Genomic DNA, 27783 nt, shown 5'->3' on the forward strand with positions numbered 1-27783 from the left:
AAAAGAAAGAAAGAAAGGGAGGGAGGGAGGGAGGGAGGAGGGAGGGAGGGGGGGAGGGAGGGAGGGAGGGAGGGAGGGAGGGAGGGAGGGAGGGAGGGAGGGAGAAGTTGAACAAGCACCTACCAGCCAATTCTGAAAGCACCCCCAGCAGCAGGTAATGCACCCCATACCCTATTCTCCATCTCCCTCACCACAACTCTGCCTGCTTTTATGGAGTCCAGTCAAACCCAGAAACATTACTATGCAAGCTTCTTTCAACCCAAGGACCTGCTGCCAACTCCCTTGAAAGCACCTCAACAGAGGTAAATTGCACCTCATACCCTGTGCTCCATTTCCTGCCCCACAATTCTGGGTGACTTAGACCTAACAGAATCGAGGACATCACTGATTAGTCCCCCTTGCCTTCCATCCTCTGCCTGACAACTTCCCTAAAAGCATACTCAAGAGAAGTAGACTGCATCCCATATGCTGTGCTCTATTCCTGGCCCTACAACTCCTTTCCTTGAGGCCTACAAGACCCAGCAACACTAGGAAAAACCCTCCCTACCTAAGCCCCCTGAAAGCATCACCAACAGTTGGGGACTGTCTCTAAGTTGCCTGCCTTTAGGACCTGTTCCCTCTACTGGGCTGCCTCCTCTGGACCCAGTAGGAGATATATCTAGTCTTACTGAAATTTGATATGCCAATGTTGGTTAATATCCATATGAGCCCCCCCCCCCTTTTTTTCTGAAAAGAAAGGGAGGAGGAGTCAAAGTGGAAGTAGGTTGGCAGGGGAGGACTGGGAGAAGAGGAAGGGGAAACTACAGTCAGGATATAAACTAACTAAATAAATTATTTTTTTAAAGTGTTCAAGATCCTTAGTTATCAAGACAGTACAAATTAAAACTACTTTGGACATTTCAGTTTGCCCCATTCAGAAAGCCTATCATGATGAAATCAAATTACAACAGCTTGCAAAAGGTGGGAAAAGGAGGAAACTATTCACTTCTGGGGAGAATTTAAAAGGGCATTGCCAGTATAGATATTAGTGAGGAAAGCTTTCAAAGTTTCCATGTGACCCAGTTATACTACTCATGACATTGTCAATGGACCCTATATTCTTCTGCAGAGATACTCAGACACCTGTGTTCAATATTGTTCTGTTCGTAATAGCTAGGGAATAGAATGGACCAAGATGTCCATTAACTGAGGAATAGATGATGAAACTGTGGCAAATACACACCACTGGATTTAGGAAATTTGCAGTAAGATGATATGAAAATATTATAGTGAGCCACTCTATGCCCAGAAAGACAAAAGTGGCATCTGATCTCTCATAGAAGGATCTTTGTTTCAAATGTTTAATTTTGTTTCTTTAACAAGGAGTCCTTGTGGGAGCCTGAGAGATAGGAAAGGGCCATCACATAGCACCAGATAAGAGGATGTAAAAGAGTGGCAGAAACAAGAAGTGATATGATATGAGTGTAGAACAAGGGAGAGAATGATATGAATGGAAAATTTTTCATTAACATATTTATTTATTCACTTTACATCCACTCCAGTTGTTGAGGGACCCAGAAGACTGAGCTGCACATCTGCTACATATTTGCAAGGAGTCTAGGTCCAGGGCATGCATGCTCTTTGGTTGCTGATTCAGTATCTGAGAGTGGCCCAGGGTCCAGATTAGTTGACTCTGTTGGTCTTCCTGTAGAGTTCTAATCTATCCCATCCTTGGCCCTCTACCATCCCCCCTAACTCTTTCATAAGACTCCTAAGCTCCATCCAGTGTTTATTTGTGGGCTTCTGCATCTGTTTCAGTCAGCTGCTAGGTAGAGCCTCTCAGAGGACAGTTATGCTGAGCTCCTGTCTGCAGGCATAACAGGCAATTATTAATAATGTCAGGGACTGGTGCTCGCTTTTGAGATGAGTCTCAACTTGGGCCAGTTATTGATTAGCCATTCCCTCAATCTCTGTTCCATCTTTGTCCCTGCATGTATTGTAGACAGGACAAATTTTGGATCAAAAATTTTGCAGTTGGGTTGATGTCCTTATCCTATCTCCAGGGTTCCTGCCTGGCTAAAGGAGGTTCTGCCTGCTAGGAATCTCAGCTAAATTGACTCCCAGAGACTCCTGAAAGACTCCCCCATTCCAGGTCTCTGGCACATTCTAGAGATGCCCCTGATGCTCCCTATTATCCCAACCTACCAGCTACTAATTTTCATTCATTTTCCTGGCTTTCTGGCCCTCTGGACCTCTCTCCTATCTCTCTTGACTCTTGATCTTGAACTCCCTTCCCCCCATTCCTCTCCCCATCCCATCTCTCACCAAGTTTCCTCCATCCATCTGCCTCCTATGACTGTTGTATTCCCCCTTGTAAGTAAAATTCAAACATCCTTGCTTGGGCCTTTATTTTTATTTAATTTTGGGGGTATCTGTGAAGTGTAGCATGGATAACCTGCACTTTTTGACTCATCTGCACTTGTAAGTGAATACATACCATGTATGTTCTTTTGGGACTGTGTTACCCCTCACACAGGATGATAGTTTCTACTTTGATCCATTTGACTGAGAAATTTATGATGTCCTTGTCTTAAATACCTGAGTAGTATTCCATTGTGTGAATGAACCGCGTTTTCTATATCCACTCTTTAGTTGAGGACCATCTGGGTTATTTCTAGTTTCTGGCTATTACCAAAAAAAGCTGCTATGAACATAGTGGAGCATGGGTCTTAATAGAAAAATTTTAAATGGCCAAGATGCACTTAAAGAAATGTTCAACATTCTTACTATCAGAGAAAAACAAATCAAAACAACTCAGCTATTCTATCTTCACTAATTGGAATAGCTAAGATCAAAAACTCAAGTGACAGAACATGCTGGTGAGGATGTGGAGCAAGAAGGACACTCCTCCATTGCTAGTGGTAGTGAAAACTTGTACAACTACTCTGGAAATCAATCTGGCAGTTTCTCAGAAAATTGGGAAGAGTTTGACCTGAATACCTAGCCTGTGAAGATGCCACTCTTGGGCATATACCCAAGAGATGTACCCCATATAACAAGAATATGAATGGAAAACTTTTAAAAGTGATATGGTTAAAAAATTGGAAAGATGAAGAATTGTGGGAGAGATTTACCATAATTAAAATTATAGCCAGACATGGTGACCCAGGCATTTAATCCCAGTAATCCTAGCACTATGGAGGTAGAGACAGGTGGGATGCTATGAGTTTGAAGCCAACCCTGTCTACCTAGTGAGTTTTAGACTAGCCAATGGATTTAGGGAGACAATTACTATGGTTCTTTTACTAAATAGACATCATGGTATCCATTTATTTCTATATGGTTATGCTTATACCCACTGATTTGCATTGCTATCTCCCTTTGTCAGTGAGGCTATATTTTCTGTAGGTGACAACAAATTAGAGACTCATAACTTGTAAAGGTATTAAAATTGAAGTAACTATTGATTTCTCATCCCAAAAGGGGACGTATAGATTTCTCATCTGTAAGTCTTATTCAGACATTAGGTTGTATCATGTAAGAGGAAGTGGAAAGAATGCAAAATGAGATGATGGAGAGGAGTGCTGTTAGATGCTGCCTTCGGTACATGTAATGTCTGTTGCATCCAAGAATTCACATATCAGTAGTCAACTACTCAAGTTCTGCTTGAAATTTGGCACATTAAGATTCTACCAGGAATTTGGGGAGACACCCGAAGGTCAATCCCGTCCTAATGAGCTATAAGAAATTTATGGGTGCTAAGGTGGGGAAAAATATACTTCTTAGTGTTTTATCCACTGGTAAGCTGCCTTGGTTCAAGTAGTAACTTTCCAGCCATGGTCATGTAGGCAACCCTACTTAAGAGCAATGGGGTCCCAAATATAGATAGATAGATAGATAGATAGATAGATAGATAGATAGATAGATAGATAGATAGATAGATGGTGGATGGATGGGTGGATGGATGTGTAGATGGATGGATGGATGGATGGATGGATGGATGGATGGATGGATAGAAGGACAGATAAAGATAGATCATATATAGAAAGCCAGTATGAAATGAAGATCAATAATAGTCAATATTTGGTTGAGGGTTTACAAAACTGGTAGGTGAAACATGAAACCATCATCACAAAAATCAAAGCAAAAATTACATGAAAATGTGGGATGGAGGGCTTTGCTGGGAAAAAGAGAGGATCTAGTGAAAGCATGAGGAAATAATAGAAGACAATGGAGTAAATATAATTAAAGTAATGAGAAATTAGGAGACCACGAAACAAATTATATAAGTGATAAGACAATATATTTGTCAGGATGGCTTCACAAATATGAGAATTTCTTTTGACAAATAATTTAAAGATAATCTTCTAAAATGTATCAAAATCCTGGGTGTAATTTTCTCATAATTATGTATGATTTTAATGAACTTTTTTTTACCTTTTCAAGTTTATTGCCTATACATTTTATCAAATGTGATTGAAATAAAAAAATTAAATTCCATAAAAGACAGGAAATCCAAATTATTGATGCTCTCAATATGTGTTTATTTTAAATTTTATATTTTTGACTCTGCATGGATTGCAATAAATGGGTCTTCGGCAGAGTTACTAATAGAAAAGTGAGCTTTGCCATCATTGCCAACATAGACTTTTATTCCAGTGCAATTGCCATCGACTTTATCTCCAGAAATGACATCACAGTATGTGCCAGCAGGAAGACCAGTCTGTAAAGTTTCTGACAAAGCCCTGAAAAAGTAAAAAGTTAATTCTGTAATCAAATTCAACACAGACAAATGTAAGAAATCAAACTATCTCCAAAATGAATACTTGTCTATTATGCTCTATAAATAGAAATTATGATTTAATGGCCAATGACCTAATAAATGATTTTTACATTATATATATATATATATCATATATTATATGATATACAAAAGCACACACATATGCATATATATGGGTAGATAGATAGATAGATAGATAGATAGATAGATAGATAGATAGATAGATAGAGACAGAGAGAGTTAGAGAGTTCATGAAAAGTTTAAAACTTGTTTTCTAGAGACATGAGCTCCGAGGGTACTGGTTAGTTCATATTGTTGTTCCACCTATAGGGCTGCAGACCCCTTTAGCTCCTTGGGTACTTTCTCTAGCTCCTCCATTGGGGACGCTGTGTTCCATCCAATAGCTGACTGTGAGCATCCACTTCTTTGTTTGCCAGGCACCTGCATAGTCTCACAAGAGACAGCTATATCTGGGTCCTTTCAGCAAAATCTTGCTGGTGTATGCAATGGTGTCAACGTTTGGAGGCTGATTATGGGATGGATCTCCGGGTATGGCAGTCTCTAGGTGACCCATCCTTTCATCTCAGCTCCAAACTTTGTCTCTGTAACTCCTTCCATGAGTGTTTTGTTCCCAATTCTAAGAGCTCGTGTGTCTAGCTGCATATGTATCAGAAGATGTCTGGGGGACTTTGGGGATAGCTTTTGAAACGTAAATGAAGAAAATACCTAATTAAAAAATATTAAAAAAAGAAAAAAAGAAGATGGCCTAGTCAACCATCATTGGGAAGAGAGGCCCTTTGGTCTTGCAAACGTTATATACCTCAGTACGGGGGAACGCCAGGGCCAAGTAGTGGGAGTGGGTGGGTAGGGGAGTGGGGGGGATCTGGGGGACTTTTGAGATAGCATTTGAAATGTAAATGAAGAAAATACCTAATTAAAAAATAATAAATTAAAAAAAAAACTTGGTTTCTAGATCATGGCACAGTTTGGGGAAGTGGGTGATGTGGATTATTTGGAGAAATTTTTTCACTGAAGGCAGCTTTGAGAATAATAACACTTGCATGTTTTTCTAGTCAGATCTTTCTGTATTGTGCCTTTGGTTCAAAATGTGAGTCATCACCTCCCAGTTTCCACCTTCATACCTTTCCTTCATGGAGTCAAAACTCTGTAATTGCAAGCACATATAAATTCTTTCTTCTATAAGTTCCCTTGGTCATGTTGTTTAATCATAGCATCAAGACAGAAACTAATACAATCCTCTAAATGAGCAAGAGATAACCCGAGCAAAAGATAACTCAGATTCATGCAAAGAGATTCTCTAAGTATAGTTGTATACAGGATGAAATTATTAAAGGAGAAGATATAGATGCATGCATCTCAAATTGAAGGCCAGTCATTGGAGATTGTAGAACCAATCCACGTCTGTCTCCAGAGAAAAACCATCAGCCATAGTCATGTATACAAATGTATTGAAAAGATTAATCACAAAGAAAAAGAGAATTATTTCACAGAGGCAGACATTTTAAGATTGTATACCAAAGAAATAGAAAAATAAATAGTTGAGATATAGAGTTAGGGTGTGATAATTTGAAACTAATACTGCCCATCCTTTCACTGATTTTTAAGATTATTATTTAATGTTTATGTCTTTTATATAGGTGTCACATGAGTATATGAATGAGAATATATGCACATGACAGTGTAAAAATGCATCAAGGACAACAGCAATATCAAAACTCAAAACAAATTCTACAAAATTGAACACATCAAGAGCAAGCATTTTTTTCTACAGTTTTTAGGTCATAATATATTATATTTCTTAAATCCATTCATTAAAAAGTATAATAGTATATAATCCTACTTTAAGTGATATCCACTTACCAGTCATCATTGTTAAAGACAATGAATCCTTTGTTTCCTCTGCCAAAAGCTACCTGGTTGCTGTCATTATCCCACCAGTTTGCAAAAGGCTGACCATTGACGACATTTCTGAAGGCAACCATGTTCCTAAAAACACAGTATCATGTGAAAAGCTGGTACCCTTAAACATCAATTTAAAATACAAGGTTAAACAATGTTATTACACAAGATCTGTAGGGGACATCCCCACCTTATTTGACGCCATCGATGTTCACAGATCCAGTCATTGCCACAAGTGCTGTCTGGGTTAATGCTCACTTCTTTGGTTTTTCCATTGTTATTTGGTGGTCCAACCCAGTCATTGACATCCTTAATTAAAGGGAAAAGCATCAGGTTTTTAACATGCATGTTGACTTCCATGACACTAAATTCAAAGTGTTCTGTTACTTGAATGTCTATAGTATCTACTTAGTATCCAACTCCTTCAGTATTTATACAGACAACTACCGATGAGTATTTACTATTTCAGTGTATATAACATAGTTATCTTAGGTCATATTTCACAGAATTATACATTTTTATTTATTCAGTGTCTTCCATGCAACAGTTTCTTAATAGCTCTCTTCTTTAACGTCAGTAAAATGGCAAAATCTTTAGCATCAGAAAGACCAGGATTTAAGATCAGGCTCAGTGATGCTGACAGGCAGAAAGCAGGCAGAGCTCTGCATGTTTCATGGCCCACACTTGGTGGGAGCCACTATGATGTGCAAGTATGTGGTAGGGAGATGGGAGAGAAATGGACTGGTTTGAGCGCTATGAAGAGACAGAACTGGAGACATGAGAGTAGAGAGGAACAGCGTTATGTGAGTAGCTTGTCCTGCCACCTGAGGCCAAGATGAAGTCGACTCATACTGCTGCTATGGGCAGTGTCTGGGTCCATAGCCATGCAGCAGCAGGGGTCTGTGTTGATGCCCATGGCTCATATTACCAGTAAAGTCCATTAGGGCATCCCTGGTATGGACTGCCACCTGGGACCATGTAGATGTCCACAGGCTACAAAGAGAAGGCCATGCCCCTCACTGACTGCCCTACTCTGGAGCACAGACCCTGTACCAAACTTGTATAACATAATCGAGCTGGTCTTGATGGCAGGAGTTCATGGCCCCAGCATGTGATCACTGGAGAGCTAGCCCCACACCTCGTCTGCTGTGCAATGGCTTATGCAAGGGAGAGATGGTCTTCCCCTTTCTCCCCAGCAAACTGTAGAGCATTCAATACTGGTAGTGTATCAGAAGCCAGAGGCCTCGAACCAGACCAATGACTCACTACTGTCAACATTTGCAAGTAAACATGTGGACAAAAGGGGTATACTGTGAAACACAACAGGGTGTTTTTGTTTGCCTTGTCCTATTTTTATTTTATTTTTTTTATTTGAGAGGAAGGTTACAAGGGAGTAGGCAGATATGAAGCAATGGGGAGATGAGTGGGATTGGGGAACATGACATGAAAATCACAATGAATCAATGAAAAGCTCCTTTTTAAAAACTCTCCAGTACCAATGGTTTTTAAAATCTGATTCAATATATGTAAGTTCTTTATGCCCAAGTGTCATTATTTGTAAAATAGAACAATAGTTTGGTAATATAAAAATATTAATGCCTGTGAAGTATTTAAATATAATATCAATTGGTTTTATGCCACCTTTTGAATAAAGGTGCTAATAAATATGTCCTGATATTCTGTAATAAATTTTCCAAAAATTGAATATGCATTTCCTGGTTCTCAACACATTTAAATATCTTTCTAAAACAAAATTCTCTCTGTGTCCTTTCTTTTTATTGAATATTTTGTTTATTTACATTTCAAATGTTACCCCTTTCCCGATTTCTCCCAACCCAAGAGCTCCCTATCCCTTCCCCCCTCATCCTGCTTCCCCCACCCACCCACTAAATCCCATCACCCCACCCTCAAATCCCCCTACACTGGGGTATCGTGCCTTCCCAGGACCAAGGGCCTCTTTTCCCATTGATGCCTGACAAGGCCATCCTCTGCTACACATAGGGCTGGAGCCATAAGTCCCTCCATGCACACTCCTTGGTTGGAGGTTTAGACCCTGAGAGCTCTGGTTGATTGATATTGTTGTTCTTCCTATGGGGTTGCAAACCCCTTCAGTTCCTTCAGTTCTTTCTCTAACTTGTACATTGGGGACCCCGTGATCAATTCAATGGTTGGCTGCGATCATCCACCTCTGTATATGTCAAGCTCTCTGTGCTCTATAGAGGCTAAGTTTTTAACGCAAGAATTGGCCAGTTTGATACTTGAGAAATCTGCTGTCTCCACCTGCTGGGGAATTGCATTCCAAGACACCAAGTCAGCTCAGCATTGCAAGGTCCCAGCGACTCAAACTCCTATTCCTCCCACAGGAGCTTTACTCTCTAAATCATCTCCCCAGACCCTTAGCTGCCTTTTGAAATTGTTCACATTAATATATTGCAAAATATTTTGTAACATTAACTATTCTTGAATAAGTCTTCAAACTTATGTGCTTAATTTAACATAATTTATTTCATGTATTTTTTTAAGGTAACCTCAGTTAAACTGAAAAGTTTTTTTTACAATCCACAGAAAATTCCAAAAGTACTTAGCAAATATTTATTTTGCTTAAATAAACAAAAGCTTAGTTCCTCCTTTCAGGTGCTACTATACACAATCCCCACATCAAATTGACAAGAGAACTACTAGACTCATATGTTTTACTGTGTGTTCTTGTTCTCTAACTTTCAAGTTATTGTTTCAAAGTGTTAAAGCAGTTCATAGTTCTATAATATACTTAAAAATTTTAAATTGTATTAAATAATTTTGATGGCATGTCTCCTGTGTAACAATTTCATATGAAATTAAAACAGGACTGCATTTGGTTACTGTATATGGAATGGATCCCAAGGTGTGGCAGTCTCTGCATGCTGACAGGAGCCTGATATAGCTGTCTGCTGAGAGGTTCTGCCAGAGCCTGACAAATACAGACGTGGATGCTTGCAGCCAATCACCAGACTAAGCATGGGATCCCCAGTGGATGAGTTAGAGAAAGTACTGAAGGAGTTGAAGGGGTTTGTAACCCCATAAGAAGAACAACAATATCAATCAACTAGACCTGCCAGACCTCCCAGAGTCTAAACCATCAACAAAGGAGTACACATGGAGGGACCCATGGCTCCAGCCCTATTTGTAGCAGAGGATGGCCTTGTTGGACATCAATGGGGGAAGAGGCCCTTGGTCCCCAGTGTAGGGGAATTCAAGGGCAGGGAGGCAGGAGTGGGTGGGTGGGTTGGAGCACACCCTCATAGAAGCAGGAAGAGGGGGAAGGGATAGGGGCTTTCTGGAGTGGGGGGGGGGGGACCAGGAAAGGGGAATACATTTGAAATGTAAATAAAGAAAATATCTAATATAAAAAAGAAAAATAAGAAAGAAAATGTGGTTTACATACATAAAATGAAAAAAAAAAAAACAAAAACAAAAAACAGGACTGCTTTCTCTTTCTTCAAAAGTATATTTAAACTTACTTTTCCATTCTGGAAATTTCTTGGCCAATAGTAACTTGACATCACCCGTGTGAAACCATAAGGATGAGCCAACATAAAGCCAACAGCCATTTTATAGAGTCTGGAAATTACAAAACAATATTACAATAAAAAAAACTAGAATTTTACTATCAGTAAAGAACATGTATAAATGTAAAGAATAGCTTTACCTACCTAGCATCCCAGAATGTCAAGATGGATGCTCCCCCAGCACCATGTCCTCGCTGATTGTCATGGTTGTCCACAAACACAAGGGCTCTGTCAGAAGGCATCAAACCCCAACCTTCTCCCCAGTTCCTAGTTTTTAAAAATATAAGCATACATTATTCCTTGAAAAGAACATTTAGAGTATCCTAAATCTATACCTCTTTCTATAGTCTATTTGAATTTAATGATTTTCTAAACAAATGATTATTCCACAGAAAAATTTTCTTCTAGGTAATTTTATAAATGACTTATTTGCATTTCATCCACATTTCATGTAAGATTGCAATGTAGATGATCTCAGGAAGGGTAAATATTCCTATCACAGTATATACAATGAAAAACAAATGAAAAAAATTGGATATTGCACTCTGTGTGATGAGCAAATATTTCAAGTTAATTTTTTACAGTGTATATAGAAGTGCAATAGTAGGACCACGTTGCAGTTTTATTTGTGAGTAGTAGAATTGTTCAAGTAATACCTTGACTTTAGTAGACTGTAACTACTAAAATCTAGTAAATTCATATCAAAGACAGAAAAAAAAATCTGTAGGTGATGTTTTGTGTTACTAGAAAACCTCCTTGTTACTGATATTTAAAATGAAATTTATTAATTCCAGATGATTTTAATTGTTTAGAGGGCAATCAGCCTGCTTAATAGCTAATGTTTTGATAAATATTCAATAAATTAGAATTGTATAAGATGAATATGTAATGGGATAATATGGGAACAGATCTATGACAGAAAAAAATGACAAAGTGGGATGTATTTACTTTAAGTAGGACATCTTTTCTCCATCCCACTTGCGCATAACTTTGCCCAATTTTGCTCCATATTTGAATTCTGTCACACGGCCATTTCCAAAATACTCATTACTTGACACTGCCTCACCACCCAGATCAATCACCTAGTAGAGAAATAGGGGGAAACTGTCATTGAACAAAATGATATTAAAATATTTAATATAAAAATAATATCCTATAAATTTCTTATACTGTTCATGTTCAATGTGGTTTTCTTAATTCCTTTATTAACATTGGTACCGAAAGAAATGTAATGACAATATCATTTTTGTCCAGTAAAAATAGCTGACATATTTCACTTAACATATAATTGAAAATTCAGATATTTATACTAATAAAGTAATTACTGTCAGATAAACAATTTCAGCACTTACAAATTCATTAGATTCTCCAAAGAAGACAAATACAAACATTATTAATGTTCTTCACATGAAAAAATGCCCACAGAAATATTAATCAAAAATTTATTCATTTAACAATATTTAAGACAAGAATTAAGCCTAGAAAAACTGACTTGTGTCAGCAGCTAAGATATTGCATAATGGTCCCTGAGTATACACTAAGTAGTACAATAATGTCACAGGATAAATACATTCTCTACATTCCCTTATACCTTTACTCTGGTAAACAATTAAGTCTATATCTAAATAAATGGGAGTTAAAGAAATTGCACATTTATAAAGCACTCAGACATTAACTTATTAAATTGTGTTTAATACAATCTTCCATCTATCTTCTGTTTAACAAAACAATGTAATTTTATACATACATATATGTATTATATTACCTCTTGGAAAATGAAAGGTCTGCTTCCTTGGGAGAACCATTTTGTATTGAGATTATGCAGTTTGTCCAAAATTGCCTTTATGTCTCCAGGCCACATGTGCTTAGAAGCATCAAGTCTGAACCCTGCTACGCCAATGTCAATGAGATGGTTCATATAGTCAGCCACCTTGGTTCGAACATAATCTTTCTCAAGTGCAAGATCCAGAAGGCCAGACAGACGACAATCTCTGACCTGTTAAGAAACACACACTAAACAAAACTGTGTTTAATATATAAATATCATCCGTTACCAGAGATCTCCTTCAACTAAACAAGTATTCACTGATTGGTCTAGAGAACCTGTAAAGATTATATCCATAGGTTAGGTACAGACCCAATTGAGGTATGGGGCCACCCACACATCTCAAAAATATTAATCCAGAATTGTTTCTGTCTAAAAGAAATTCAGGGACAAAGAGTATAGCAGGGAGTAAAGGAAAGGCGATCCAGATACTGCCCCACCTAGTGATCCATCCCATCTGCTGACACCAAACCCAGATATTATTGCCAAGAAGCACTTCCTGACTGGAGCCTGATATGGCTCTGCCAGAACCTGACAAATACAGGTGTGGATGCTCGCAGCCCACCATGGAACTGAGCACAGGGACCCCAATGGAGCACTTAGAAGAAGGACTGAGGAGCTGAAGGGATTTGCAACCCCATAGGAAGAACAACAATATCAACCAACAAGCCCCTCCAGAGTTCCCAGGGACTAAACCACCAACCAAAGAATACACCTGGAGAGACCCATGGCTCCAGCTGCACATGTCACAGAGGACTGCCTTTTCTGGCATCAGTAGGAAGGGAGGCCCTTGATCCAGTGGAGGCTTGATGCCCCAGGGTAGGGGAATGCTTGGGCAGTGAGGCTGGAGTGGGTGGATGGGTGGGGGAGTTCCCTCATAAAAGCAGTGGGGAGGGGGATGGGATAGGAGGTTTGCAAAGGGGAAACCAGGAAGGAGAATGATATTTGAAATGTAAATAGATATAATAACCAATAAAAAATCTTCATAAAGTCTTTTCATGGAAAACTGGGAACATCCACATCCTACTGTGGATACGCCCTTCGAATATTTTCCACTATCATGTATGGATGAGGCATAAATAAAATCGATAATATTATTAATTAATTGAGGAAACCCTTTTGTGTCCTTTTTTTCCCTTTTTTTTTTCTTCTCTTATGTACTGCATGATTAAAACATAAATCTTTTAGTATTTAGCACCTTTCTTGAACCATCAAGAAACTAGGAGAAGGTTGATGAAGATTGATTTGCATTTCTAACTCCTAGTAATATAAGGAGTCTAAACCACATGTCAAATGGTATTCCAAAAGGTCCATGTGCATAAGAAGTCCCTGATTTCATTTTTAATTCTGATCGTTTTCCTCACCTGAGCAGCATCTTGGTAGTTCTCGATACCTCCACTTGCAGTTCTACATTTTCCATCATTAAAGTCAAAACCAGAATAGGGAACTCCAGGAAAGTCCCTGTTATTTGGGTTGAAATAACTTCCACATGTACTGCTTTGTCCAGCTTGAGCCCCCACTCCACACATGTGGTTAATGACAGCATCCACATAAATACGGACCTGAAGAGAAGAATGTGTACTTGAATGCAGCTTAGAGTCCTAAAATTAAGCTGGTTAAACTATGCAGCACACTAATGAAACATATATATTGACATATTATATATAAATTATATATTATGTATATATAAATATATATACATTATATTTTAACACCTTCCCTGAGCCATCAAATGACTGTGGACAGGTTTATGAATATTAATCTTAGTTTCTACCTCCTATACTATGTTAACTAAGGAAAATAAAACCACATGTCAAATGCTTTCCCCAAACTACCATGTATATAATTGTAGCCTCCCTCAGCCTTGAAGCAGGCTGATCCAGACTTTGACCTTGATGCCACTAAGACGGAGATTACCTAAATTGGAGCCTTCCCGACCTAGATAGCTCTATTGTTCTGTCACCTGCCACTGCACTCCTCCAAGACACTGCTACCTGCTGAGAGGTCCCTGAGATATTCTGGAGGAACATCCTATCCTGCACGACGCCTGCAGGCTGGCTCCAGACACCAAGAATGGACTGGTGGGGGGTGGGCGTGGGGTGGGGGGCTTCCCCCTTTATAAGCACAGTTTCTGAGTAAAATCGGGGGCCTTGAACAGAATCATGTCTTGGTCTCCATTAATCTCTCTCGCCGTCTAAGTCTTTTTCAGCCTCAGCCTGCCTCCCAGGTATATCTGGTTCTTGTAGGCCGCGGGCCCGGCGGCATATGACAGATTGACGTTCAAACCAGGGACATTGGGAACGGTGAGGAAACACTGAGGGAGTCACTGTCTTGTATGGAGCTCCAAGGGAAGGAAAGAATCAGAGGATCCTATTGGGCACGGTGAGCAACAGGTATTTATGCTAGCACTGGCTTTAAACTTCATTTTTTAAAAGTGTTGCTGGAGGTTCGGTAGGATACAGGCTAAGTTTGGAACAGTGCTAACCCGCGCTGGGTCCACTTAGGGTTCGGCAACAAAGGACTAGAAACTTTGAATCAGGCGGTTGTCCGTAGTTTTCAAAAGCAGCTTTAGGCAAGAGGAATAGGGTTTAAAATAATGAAACAGGCAGTTAACCGCAGTCGAGAACTGCATCAGGCTAGAGGAACAGGGTTTAAAATAATAAAATAAAATAAAATAAAATAAAATAAAATAAAATAAAATAAAGGAAAATGGATTTTGAAATTCTCCCAGAGACAGAGAGAAATTGGGGGATGCCCTGCTTTATTCTCTCTGGCTCTACAGCAGAACTTCTCTGCCCTCTTTGTGCTGTCTAATGTCTGGTGCACCAGTCTGTGTATGTGTTGATCCATGTGTGTTTTGTTTTGTTGTCTGAATGACTGAATGTTCTGTATTTCATGTTGGAAAATAAAAATGGCTAAGACTTTATCTGCTGGTCCAGTGAAGCCAGAGCGTGGCCACACTTTGGCCAGGATCAGGCACAGCAGGGGAGCCACTGCTGGAAAAAGCTGCTTCCAAAGAAAGGGAGTCTGCAGCTTAGTTTTGGGGCAAAAAAGCTGATAGTTGATTTTTTCCTGGAGGGTCCTCTGCAATCGTGATTATTGTGTTTAGCAAATGACAACGTGCTTTTTTTACCTTATAAATATAGCTAGAAAAAGTAAAATTCTTTGACTGGTCTAAATTTATAAGGCTCGTTTAGCCACTGCATTTGGTTTTTTACTGGTCTTATAGGTGTAACTTTGGTAGCAAGACAGCTTTAAATTGGTGGCTTAGGTTTGGAGTCTTTACAACACGTGGCATAAAGCAGGCCAAAAAAACTAGGCCTCTAAGGGATACTTCTAGTTGAGATAATATTTAATGTGATTCTTATCCTAATAGGTAGACTTAAAGATAAGATTTAAAACAATGTCTCTTTAATGCGGCATTAAAATTTGCACGGTCATGCATCCATAGGTATAAATTGGCAGCCAAACTTCGCAACATAATAGTAATGCTCCTAATATTGATTTTAAAGATGATAAATTGTTTTGAAATTGGGTTTTGCTTTCCCAAGGTTGTGGATATTATCCCAACATTGCAAAAGAAACTTGAAAATTATGGTTAAAACTGCCAATGTTCCATTGACTGCAGCTTGCAGTTTGATCGCAAATTTAAGATTTTCTACTCACCCATATATTGTTAATTACGATTATTACAAGAGTAATCATCTTATGAGAGCACTAATACAGCTCTCTGTGGCCATACAGCCATACAAAGCTCAGAGCAGCCCCAGAGAGGCTTGTGTCACTTTGTTTTTTTGTCTTGCAAACGGGGCCTAAGGAAGCTCTTGAAGCTTGTCTCTCCTAGTCTCCAGGGGAGTTTTCTTTTAGCTAAAAAAACACTGTTGCAGATCTATCCAGATGTTCTAAATAAAGTTCAAATTCAAAGTTTATAAAAGGGCAATCAGGCTGTAGAACTTATTACATTACAATCTGGCTTGCCTACTTCATGTAAAGTTATTATAGGTTTAAAGGTTCGTTTTTTCTTTTGCATGGTAAAGGATTTGCTTCTAGTGAACTGGTAATCACAGGAAATTTTTGCCTCTAGGTATAGCTAATATAGCTTTACATTATGTAAGAAAAAATTTTATTGTCTCTGCTTCAAAACAAGAAGCTAAGAGTTTGAATCTTTTAGTGTATTTTTTTCCTAAGTGGAAAGTATTTTATTAGCTAATGCCTCTCAAGGGAAGTTTACATCAAATCTTTGCTCTCACACAATGAGCTTTAAAGTTCTGGAGAGTAGCTGTTGCTCCAGAAATGATTCAGAGGCAATATCTTTTTAATATTTAGGGTTTTAGTTATACTATAAAGTTTTGGTACAGAAAATCTAAGAGAAAGAAATTGATTTGCTTCAAAATTTTATTTTCAAAAGCTTCCAGGAGATGTTAATTGGCTAAGACCTCACCTTAAACTCACCACAGGAGAACTTAAGCCCTTCTTAGGTGTTATCAAGTAAGATTCAAATTAACTGGTGAGAAACAAAAAGGCTTTACAGAAAGTAGAAAAAACTCCTGTGATCAATTGTTATCAATTATAATCAATGGTAATTAAATACTAGCTGCTTATTTTAGCTAGGGTTATTACATGTGCCCACAGCAATTCTTTGGCAAGAGACAACATTATTGTAAAGTCATCTTTCTTCACTTCCTGGCCGACCTTTGGCCTACGTGGAGGGCCGGCCGGCTGCCAGCTGCTGTGGGGCAGGGCCATGGGCTACGTGGCTTTCCCTGAGCGGTGATGGCGCAGGAGGCTGCCAAAAAAGGCGCCTTTGTAGCGAACTCAGCGGCAGGCCTGAAGCGCCAGTCCCATGCTCCGTGTCCCCCATGGGCATCCACCTGTCCCTGCTGGGGGTGGCCATATTCTTCCTGCTAGGGCTCGGGGTGCTCTGCCACCTTTGCTCGGGCTTCCTGGCCTACAACAGATTGGGCCAATTCAGCCTCTTTTGGCCTGGGCAGCAGGCCAGCAGTGGGCAAGGCTGAGGTGGCCTTCACCTCAAAGCAAAGTTTTGACATCCTATTAAGGCTGCTGTGGTGCTAATAAAGAATTGTAAGATAAATTTGTATATTTTAGAAAAACTATAACAAAAATTGTCTTAATAACCTGACAAAGTCTCTGTTCCTTGTTCCAAATAGCAATTAAATTGGTTATTGTAGAATATTGATATTTGGCCTATTACATACCATCATTTTAAATAAAATTGATAATTACTATCCTAAAGATAAGTTGAAAATTGTTTTTATGCATGCTTTTGTACATTCTATAAGTTCATTCATGCATGCATCCCATTTACTGTGTTTAAAAACAGCTCTTCTATGGGAGAAAAGTACATGTGAATTGGATCACATGCTTATTCTTTTGAGTTTCCTCCTGCCTCAGCACAGATAATTACATTGTGTGCTGTAGATGGGTTTTAAAATGTTGAATAATCAAGCTTTAATTTGTATATTAATAGTCAGTATTATATCTCAGAGCTTACAATTGCTTAAAATTATTCATCCCTCAGACATTATAAATTCTCAAATTCGCAATTGTTTATGCATATACAACTCATAAGGAAAAAAAAAAAAACGCTGTTCTTTTAAGAAGACTGTTTTTAGACATTTAAGAATTTGTCCTGGATTGCCTGGACAAGACACCTTAAGGCAATGCCATGCTAGATTTATATCTCAGGCAGATTACAGGCCTTACATAAGAATAATCTCGTTCTTTATATAATCAAAACAGTAATGGCTTAAGACAATATTTTAATATTTTTAGAGAATGTGCATGTCAAATTGAAAAAAATTTGTTCTTGGTGTCCTCAGATTTATTTTTTTAATTCTCGAAGGACAGATCACTTACACCAACATTGTTGCACCTGTTCACCATGTCCCTGAATTCATCTTCATTTCCAGACCTGGAACATATTTTGTAGCTAATTGGTTGATATCTTTCCCACCATGGTCTTGAAGGGCTGTGGACTACGATGTTTTCATTGGGTGGAGAGACCTACAAATAAATGAGTTAAGATGATCAGCCCATAGCTTAATTTATACAAATAAATCCTGTAGAAAACTATCAATGATTTTGCAGTTCTTAATCCATATAAATTCATTCCCATTCCTTCAGAATCACTGAAAACATTGACAAAACAATAAAAAGGGCCTCTTGATGTCTGAAAACAAAATATAAAGTTGCCATCCCAGCCACTTTTCCTTCCTCATGAAAATTATCTGTGAAGTGAAATATTGCTTCAAAATATTTAAAATACATTATTAGAAAACAATTTTACATACGCACAGCATTTGAATTGTGAATGTCTTACCTGCACACCTGCAAATCCATTAGGAGCTAAGTATCTCTCACATTCCTTAGCAATATCAACCCAGCGCCACTCAAACAGGTGGACAATAGCAGTTCGTCCATATTGAGTATGTGGGTCATATTGGGCCCAGCAGAATCCAATGAGGGAAAGCAGCAGGAAGAATTTCATTTTGCTATGCTGTTGGCAGTATTCTTTCTAACAAGTAATTTATTTCTGAAAAAATACATAATGAAAGAAATATTAACTCAAATCAATATTCTAGTACTAGCTATTTATAAGCCATAAGCAATTACCAATAACAATGTCAAAATGTGAAAAAACATTTAAAAATTTTCCCAGGGAAACTATATAAATGCTCTGTGAGTTCTTAATAAGTTTTAATGTGTTTTCTCAATGAAGAAATATTAGCCCTTTCCAGAAATACATGTATGTGCATGCATGTACATGAATGTTTGGGTGTGTTTTATATCAATGTTTCTGCACTATTTGATTTATACTACATATCACTTATGAAATCACCTATTCCAGAGAATTACAATTGGAGTTCTATATAGTTTTAAGTATCTATATAAAAGTAGTTGTTATATTTCCTTTCCATATATAAACAGTAACCAATTGATCTCTATTTTCTTCTTCTAGAAAATTTTGCATTGCTATCAGGAATGCCTACACATATAACACACTTAAAATACTTAAAAAGCATCAATAATGAGAACAAAAATATCAGTAAGACTAAAACTTATCTGAAAAGTTGAAAAATACAATGAGATTATGTCTGCGGGGCAAACAGATCAAGACCTTCCAAAATATGAAGAAAAAGCTACCAAAGCTATAAGGTGAGAAACTTACGATAAAAAATTAATTGAAGTTCACTCCTGCCACTGGGAACAAACCAGGTTTTAGATATGTATAAATGGAAATGACCGGTCATCGGGAAGACTTCTATAACTGTGCATGAATGAGGTAAGTGACTTGTCACATGAACAGACCAGGTTACTGTTAGAAAAACAGTAGGTGTGTGGGCTAACTGGAACCTAATGGCAAGGAAGATAGAAATGCTAAACACGAAGGTATTTGAAGGTGATATCAATTATCAAGTGATAAAATGAGAAAGTAGCAGGTCTGAGAGGTTTATCAAGACTGTTAAAGGCCTTAATTATTTCTTTGTCAATACAGTTCTTTCATTTGCTTTTTCAACAACAAAGTGCATGAAAAAATCCTTAACAAAACTAGATTTTTGATTATATTTGACATGCAATTTCATGCTTCCATGATACTCTATGTTCTTCCTAGATGCACCATCCATGTGTACTCGGTACATATTCAACTAAAAGAACATTTTTAGCTTAAGCTTATATTCACAGGTGTAATGAGTAACCTTTTGATGTGTGACAACTTTTTTAGGTTAGGCTACTGTTGTCTGTTTGATTTATAGTATAGATATATTTAGATTTACACATTCAGCTCCTGAAACAAACTTTTAAAAAAATGTACTTCATCTCTACTATTCCTAGACCCAATAAGTGAGTAGTAAACACTCTTATGTACTCAGTAAATGACTATAACATGCCTGTAATAATTTCCAAGTATCGTGTAAGAGAAGGACATGAATTATGTCCTCATTTATAGTATACTGTACGTGCAATACACACACACACACACACACACACACACACACACACACACAAATGACCAGGTAAACTAAGTCAAATAGGCTTGTGTAATTATAAACAATGACAGAATTTGGGAATATATCTAAGTAAAAAATCAGTATTTCTTTTGTTTCATCAAAGTTTCTAAAGTTCTACTTCATAATATGATGTCCATTGAATCACATGAAATGAAGAGAAACTCAAAGCAATTCCACTACAATCCAGAAAAAAGAAAATGTTGTCTCCTATATGAATAACTATTCAATATGTATTTGAAGTAATAGCTAATGCAATAACAAAAATGAAGGAAAATATCAAATAAAAATGATTAAAAATAAAATAAACATATATGGGTCAACCATGATAAACTAATATTTCCAAGTGACTAATTTTTTCTAAATAAGATCCATTATTTTATTTTTTAAAATTACCTGTTGTTTTATTAAAATGGTGGTAGTCTGCAGACAAAAGCTTTTCCCAGAAATTGTATGTTTTAAAAGCAAAACCCCAGTGCCCAGGTGGAGATGAATGCACTGTGAATATTTGGTCTGGAAGCCCGCGAGACAATGTCTATTGCTATTGTCAGTGATCTTGGTCACCCACCAAAAGAAAATAGGAAGAGCTTATTGCTCAAAAACAACACTTTCTTTAGATACAGAACAAATATATTGAGCTGTGCTGAGTTAGGAGCTTCCTCCATACTGAATAGATTTCATAGTATAGAAAAGTGAGTGAGAGAGAAAATTCAGCAATGATCTAATGCAGCCTTGAACCCTGTACTATAATACTGACCTTCCATCCAAGATGTATTAATGATGTAATAGTTCCAGGGACTTTCTGATTGGATCCTAGGATTTCCCAACAGACAGAATGCACACGTTGTACCGGTTAACTATTTATGGTTTGGGAGATCATGGGTCCGATGGTAGGATCTACTGCCAGTATTTTATTAAATAAACATGTAGTTGAATTGCTTTCTAAATATTTGCATTTACAACTACAGGTTTGTATAAGTATCAGCTTTAGTAAAAGAACTCTTTTAGCAGTGTAGACAGTCAAGGCAATGACTCACAAATCTTCAAAGGGCTGAGAATAGGGACTTCAGAATGCTCAGCCCTAAACAGGACATCTTTATTACCCACAATGTTCTCTCCAGAGAACATCATGAGAAAGGGTTTGAGAGAATCTTCAGAGCTTGGCCCCGGAAAGATGTCTATTCAATTAACGTAACCAAAAATGTGGATATAGGACTAAGAGAAGATATAAGGGAAGGGAATATGATCATAATATCTTGTAAGATACTCTAAATAAAAATAATATCAAATAGAGTTAAGGATGCACTTTAGTGACTAAACCTGTTACATTTTCATGGCTTTGAGTTATAGTTATACATACATACATATATGTGTGTGTGTGTATGTATACATATATATGTGTGTGTGTTTGATTATATATTATTATATGAATATGTATTATGTTACTATGCAATAAAAATATATAACTTTGATAGCATCCTAACAACATATCAGTTCCTCTCATGAAGTACACATATTTCAATTTTCAATAAAGCATATATTTATTACTATTTTGTATTATTAAAATACTAATATACAATGCATACTTATGAAAACCAATTATTGTTTGTTATAATGTGTGTGTGTGAGAGAGAGAAAGAGAGAGAAAGATAGAGAGAGAAAGAGAGAGAGAGAAAGAGAGAGAGAGAGTATGTGTGTGTATTATATGGTTTTTGTTCCTCATCATAACTCCTTTTGGGGACTTACATTTCTTTTCCTGTAGTGATTCACAAGATATATGGTATGCTATTGTGAACTATATTCACCTATATATTATGGATAAAAATTACAAGATTATCAAAAACTCTAGATGGAAATGCTGACAACCCTAATGTGGATAGTGTTTGAATACTATTGAATTGCCAAGTGATATTCCATAAATATGCATAATGTGAATTAAAATTTGAAAGAAGAAAAATTAAAAATCTTTTCTAATATTAAGAAATAAAACAAAATTATGCATAATATCCTCAAAAGTAGTTTCTTAGCAATGTTATAAAATAGGTGTTACTATTACAGAGAGAAAACTCTAATATAAATTCAGGATTCCTCTTTACACTCCAGCTTTTATAAATTTAGGCATTTAGCTAAAACCCTTCTTATGGATATCAAAGTCAGATAATTTAAAGACACTACTTAAATAAAAAAAAAACACACACAGTTAATTTTAAATTATTTCTCTACTCTCCCTGTTTGCATATACAAATAAATACTAATTATTTACAAAATTATTTTCCTTGTTATATTCTTCCTAAAATTCATGACAAAATAAGACATTATAAAATACAAATTATTTAGCAGTGGTCAGTAAGAGACAGCATATGTATTCTTGCCATTTGTAGTTAGTAGCCCAGAGGAGACATAGTTAAGTATCTTTATAGTGAAAAATGTACTGGGAATGTCATTAAAATATTATAGTTTCTTTAATGACACATCTTCACATGTAGTTTTATCATGTTAACATTATCTCTAGTGTTGAAAGCTTCTGTATTTTATTTTAAGTTTTTTAAGTTCTAAAGTATTAGGAAGATATTTCACGTGAAGGTAATCAAGTTATAGTTGCTTTACTTAAAACAATTCATAATTCATCTGAGTTTTACCTTGTATTATCTCTCAAAACAGTAGTCATTTACCCACAGGGAAAAAATACCAACTTAAGCTTAGCATAAGTTGCATATGAAGGCTAGAGAAAGACAAAGTTTAGCGAGTCTGCCTACCACATATCTAAAATAAGTTTAGAGCCAAGGCTCAGTACTCATTCCAAAACAAATAGTACAGACTGTGCTGCTGGGCAAGCAAACACGATCTGTCAACAAACCCACAAAAGACCTTGAAACCCTGAAGCCCTAAATAACAGAGATCAAACCATTAAAAATAAAAATAAAATAAACCTCTAATAAAGTACAAAAAGGGATGAAAGAAAAACAAAACCATATATCTTAAAAGTAACTTACTACATCAACTTGTATAAATCAACAACCATCCAAATCTAGAGTTTAGTATTCGTCAAATACAAAACAATAGAAATCTCACCATTTGGTTTCAATTTCTCTTTCGTTCAAACAAAAGGCCAGATTAAACGTTTTTAGGAATTCGTATCCTTTCACTATCCTCTCTTTCAAACCTTATGTAATTCTCCAAATATGGATTCTGTCAGCACTGTGATCTGAGCTCCACAGTGACCTATGATGGACTGGGCACCACCACCCTGGTGTCCTTTGGAAACCACTGCCTTCCCTTGGCTGCTGCTTTATAACCTCCTCTATTGCAACATAATTCATCACTTTGCTTTCTCAATACACAACAACCTCTTCTACTTTCAACTTTTTCTCTAAATCACTTATATACAATATAGGGGTTAAAGGCTTGTAAAATAAGTTTAAAGATCACATTATTTTATCGAGCCAAATTCAATCAATAAAAAAATGAGAACATAATGGGAACAAATTCACTTAATCAAAGGTCTATTATTAGGTCTGCGTTTATCATCTTCTACTCCTGTTGAGTGTAATTACTTGTTTTCATTATATAACTTTCAAGTGTGCTCTTAAGTTGCTAGTATGAGATCTTACGTAGGCACTTAGTGGTATAAGCTTTCCTCTTACCACCACTTTCACTGTGTTCCATAAGTTTGGGTATGCTGTGTACGCATTTTCATTGAATTCTAATAAGTACTCCATTTCTGTCTTTATTTTAGTCTTGACCCAGTTTCCCTTCAGTAGCGAAATATTCAGTTTCCATCAGTTTGTAAGATTTCTGTTGGTTCTGTTGCTGGTTGTCAGATAGGATGCAGGGAATTATTTCAAAACTCTTATATCTACTGAGACATGTCCTGTTTCCAACAGTATGGTCAAATTTGGAGAAATTTCCATAAGGTGCAGAGTAGAAGGCATTTTCTTTTGTGTAGGTAAAATGTTCTACAAATATCACTAAGGTCCATTTGGTTTATAATACCTGTTAGCTCCAGTATTTCTCTGTTTAGTTTTTGTCTGGATGGCTTGTTCCTTGATGACAATGTGGTATTAAAGTCTCCTACTCTCAGTGTGTGAAGGTCAATATGTGATTAAGCTGTAGTAGTGTCTTTTTTTATAAACTTGGGTGCCCTTGTGTTTGGAGCATAGATGCTATGAATTGAAATGTAATCTTAGTGGATTTTCCTTGTGTTCTGTTGGTGAAGCTTGCCTCTGTAGTTACTGTTCAAATTCCTAAATTTTTCACTTCCTGAATTCCCCCAGTTTTGTTTCTTTATTGATTCTCTTTACAATTTCATGACTTGAACAGTTGTATTTATTTCTTTACACTGTTGTGGATTTCTTGGATTTTGTCAAAGGATTTACTCATTTTCTCGTTAAGAATCTGTATCATATTCATAAAGTTAGTTTTAACATCTTTTTCTTTTGTTTCAGTTATGTTGGAATATTCAGGGCCTGCTATGGTAGGATAGCTGGGTTCTATGGAGACATATTGCCCTGGCTATTGTCGATTGTGTTTTTAATGCTAGCAACTAAGCATCTGGGTTTGGATTGATTTTATGTTTAGGTGCTCACATCTTGATTTGTCTTTCTTGGGTGGGTGTTTTGTTCTGTAGTTTCTTTTTCCTCTCATACTTTTCAGAGAATTTGATGGTTGCATGTTGCCTGCTTTCCTGGCCTGTTCATCTGATGTGTTCACAAAGGATGCCTGCTGATTCTGGAGACTGGGTAATTGGGATGAGTTGGGAAAAGAAAGGTTCGAGGATAAGGTCTTCTTGATCCTGGGGGTGGGGTCAGAGAGGAGACTACAGCAGGTTTCGAGCTACAGAGCTGGAGATGAGACTTGGGGATTGGATTTCAGGAGCAGTAGGAGAGGTGTGGGTTTGCCTGCCGATGCTGCATAGTCCACCTCAGTATAACACATCAACTAACACTCAAAAAAGCACCTGCCCTGTGACGCAGTGCTTAATTATTCTGTGTCTTGGCAGTGCTATGATGGGTTTCTTAATCATTCACTCAGCTAGTGGCATCAACCTTCCATACCAGGATTTGCTCTCTGAGTTTGCTTTCAATACTGACACTTTGTATCCCATGCTTCTTGTATTTACTTGCTGATCTGTAACATTGTATGAACTGTAACGCGTACAAGTTATTAATTTATCAATCAAAATTTGTAGGGAATAAAGGACTATGGTTGCCATAGTCGTGTGTACCCAGGTAACTCAAAAATATTTTGGTGGCTTAAAGCTAATGAAAAAAATAAGTTATAAATTGTAACATAGAGACAAGGTCAAAATATCCAATTATACTACTGGCACAGTTTGCTGATGAGAATTGTAGTATTTATCATGATTTCACTGAAATTCAACAAATAAAACCAAAATCACCATTGAAGAATATTTGAAGTGATATAATTTTTTAAACAAATTAACCCTTTGGTTAAACAAACAAAGGCCATGGAGATTTGTGATCAAAAACTAAAAGTTCACTCTACTAACCCAATGCCCATTTTTTACTATAATGTAACATTATATCCTTCTCTGTTATACTTTACCACGGGGCTGGAAAGCAGCATAATGTCAATCAACAAAAATCAAGAGCTCATCTGAATGAGTTTTTAGTAGTCACACCACTTACAAAGGGAAGAGTCTTATACTCACGAGGAACTGGCTATTAAAGGAAATCCTCTACACATCTTTAAGTAAAGAATCATACATCAGATCATGCATGTAGCATTATTTTCATTAAAATGCATCTGCTTAAACTGTAACATCATTCCAATCATAGTGCAGGCTTCTGCTATATTGATATATATTTATATGTAAATTGATGAGAGAATTTTTCAGTTTAATAACAATTGTATAAGTTATAGACTGCCATTGACACATTTTCCTTAACCAATTACTTTGTGACATGATATAGATACTCAGATATGTGCATGTTTAGTTATTTTCATGTGCAGCCAAGTAATTTCTGAATATCATTTAATTCCATTCAAAATAACACCTAATGTCTTCCACTAACAATAAGCAAACAGGTCTATGGATTTCAACAAACATACAGCCATAATATGAAATACAAAGTTTGTTGCATTGGCAAAATAACATGAAGACATGCACATGAAATTCAAACTAGCATATCCTTTAAGGATTACATACCATGTGCTGCCTTCCACTGCAGTTGGAATCTTCTGATTTACGTTGAGAATGGCTGCTCTAACCTGAGCAGGACAATTTATTAGCATCTAAGAAAAACATTGTTCTTATTTTTGGCCATTAGATTTGGAACAAACTTGCATGGATATTTCACTGGTAATCTCTGTAATGCACGATGTGGGAAGAACAATGTGTATTTCCTCTGGTCAAAGAGGCATTGCAGTTCTGCTCTCAGAGTCACAAGGTAGATGGGAGAGAACAGGCTGTGCCGTGATCTGAGCTGTTCAATGCTGAACAGAAGAGCAGCTTTTGAGTTATGCACTACTCTGAGTTTTCTTGGGGGAAAAGGAGTTTTTAATGAGTTACTCCATTTTGAGCACAATGGCTAAAGTAGACCAACCCCATATCATGTTTAAATGAGTAATAAGCCAATTACATCAAGAGACAAACTATTTATTTGTGTTAATTAAAAATTCTACTTGTGATTATTCAAAATGATATCAGTAGTATCAGACACATATAAGTAGTAATACCAGATGGTGGCACCATGGCACTAAAGCTGACCACTTCTCAGGGGATCTCCTGGGAGATGCAGCAGAGAAAGAACTTATGTTTTCCAGGTTTCACCTCAAGCATCATGTCTCTTGTCAATGGTATATGGTCAGCTTCAGGAAGACACTCTAAAGGGTCACCAAACATGCCTGCTATGTGGGCCTGTGACTGATTGATTTGTGGCTGAATTTATCTTTCATCTTGTGACAATCATCAGTCTTCTGTTCCAGCAACTTTCTCTACATATGATTTGAGAACACACTCTATATTCCATTGCTTCTTTAACACTTTCCTAGCTGTTGTATAGCATTTATGTTATGTGCATATGATATATGTAATACATGTATTATTTTGTAAAGTATAATGTGAAATCAGTGTTATTGGACTTAGTTACTAAAATTCAATTAACACAGAAGTTGTGATTACTATAGTACGGATTGTTAAGCAATTCAAGTGTACAGAGATGTGATGCTGAAGCTGAGAAAAGAATAGCTTTTATTCAATAACTGGTAATACAATTTATGAAAAAATTATTCATTTGAGTTAATATACTCCCTCTAACAATTGGTAGATTTTGTAAGATTTTATTCATTAATTAAGGGATAGAATAAATAAAATGGCCACTATTTGAAGTATATATATATATATGTGTGTGTGTGTGTGTGTGTGTGTGTGTATGTGTATATATATATATATATATATGTAGAATATCTATCAAGGAGAGCCACAGGTCATAAACAGGGCCAAGATCAGAAATAGATCAGCTCTGCTGCAGCTGCCAAGGAGATTGAGAAAGAAATTTCCAAGACTTAGATGTTCACATCACAACGCAATGTGGTCGGGGTGCTGAGTGTGGACACAGAGAATTTGATATTTTCTTATGGGGTTCTGTTCTTTCACTGTTCTTACTCTCACTGTCTTTCTTCTCTTCCTCTTGAAAACGAGCCTTTCACTCCAAGGTACTCTTTACAGTGAATGTTCAT

The 27783-nt window shown here is 37.0% G+C and overlaps 1 protein-coding gene across 2 annotated transcripts; it reads right to left on the reverse strand.

The window, feature by feature from the left end:
- Positions 1-4502: 4502 nt before the first annotated feature.
- Positions 4503-26301, reverse strand: Amy1 (amylase 1, salivary). Of its 2 annotated transcripts, none has more exons than NM_001110505.1 (11): positions 26252-26301; positions 18396-18608; positions 17933-18079; positions 13420-13617; positions 11996-12226; positions 11179-11312; positions 10375-10497; positions 10183-10282; positions 6873-6991; positions 6644-6769; positions 4503-4724 (listed from the first exon to the last, which is right to left on the reverse strand). In NM_001110505.1, exons 2-11 carry the CDS (start codon positions 18561-18563, stop codon positions 4535-4537), a joined length of 1536 nt encoding a protein of 511 aa, NP_001103975.1. In that variant the 5' UTR covers positions 18564-18608; positions 26252-26301; the 3' UTR covers positions 4503-4534. The 2 variants fall into 2 exon arrangements, with proteins under 2 accessions (NP_001103975.1, NP_031472.2); NM_007446.2 differs by lacking the exon at positions 26252-26301 and adding an exon at positions 23155-23313.
- Between the last annotated feature and the right edge of the window lie 1482 nt (positions 26302-27783).

Source organism: Mus musculus, chromosome 3 (genome assembly GCF_000001635.26).
Source record: "Mus musculus strain C57BL/6J chromosome 3, GRCm38.p6 C57BL/6J".
In the NCBI taxonomy this organism is placed as follows: domain Eukaryota; kingdom Metazoa; phylum Chordata; class Mammalia; order Rodentia; family Muridae; genus Mus; species Mus musculus.

Bases quoted from the DNA above. Each gene is read 5' to 3' on its own strand.
- Amy1 (NM_001110505.1), bottom strand. From the start codon at position 18,563: ATGAAATTCTTCCTGCTGCTTTCCCTCATTGGATTCTGCTGGGCCCAA. The intron at 12,227-13,419 runs GTGAGGAAAACG...GTTTCTTAACAG, and splicing joins ACTACCAAGATGCTGCTCAG to GTCAGAGATTGTCGTCTGTC. The intron at 11,313-11,995 runs GTAATATAATAC...TTTCTCTACTAG, and splicing joins GACCTTTCATTTTCCAAGAG to GTGATTGATCTGGGTGGTGA.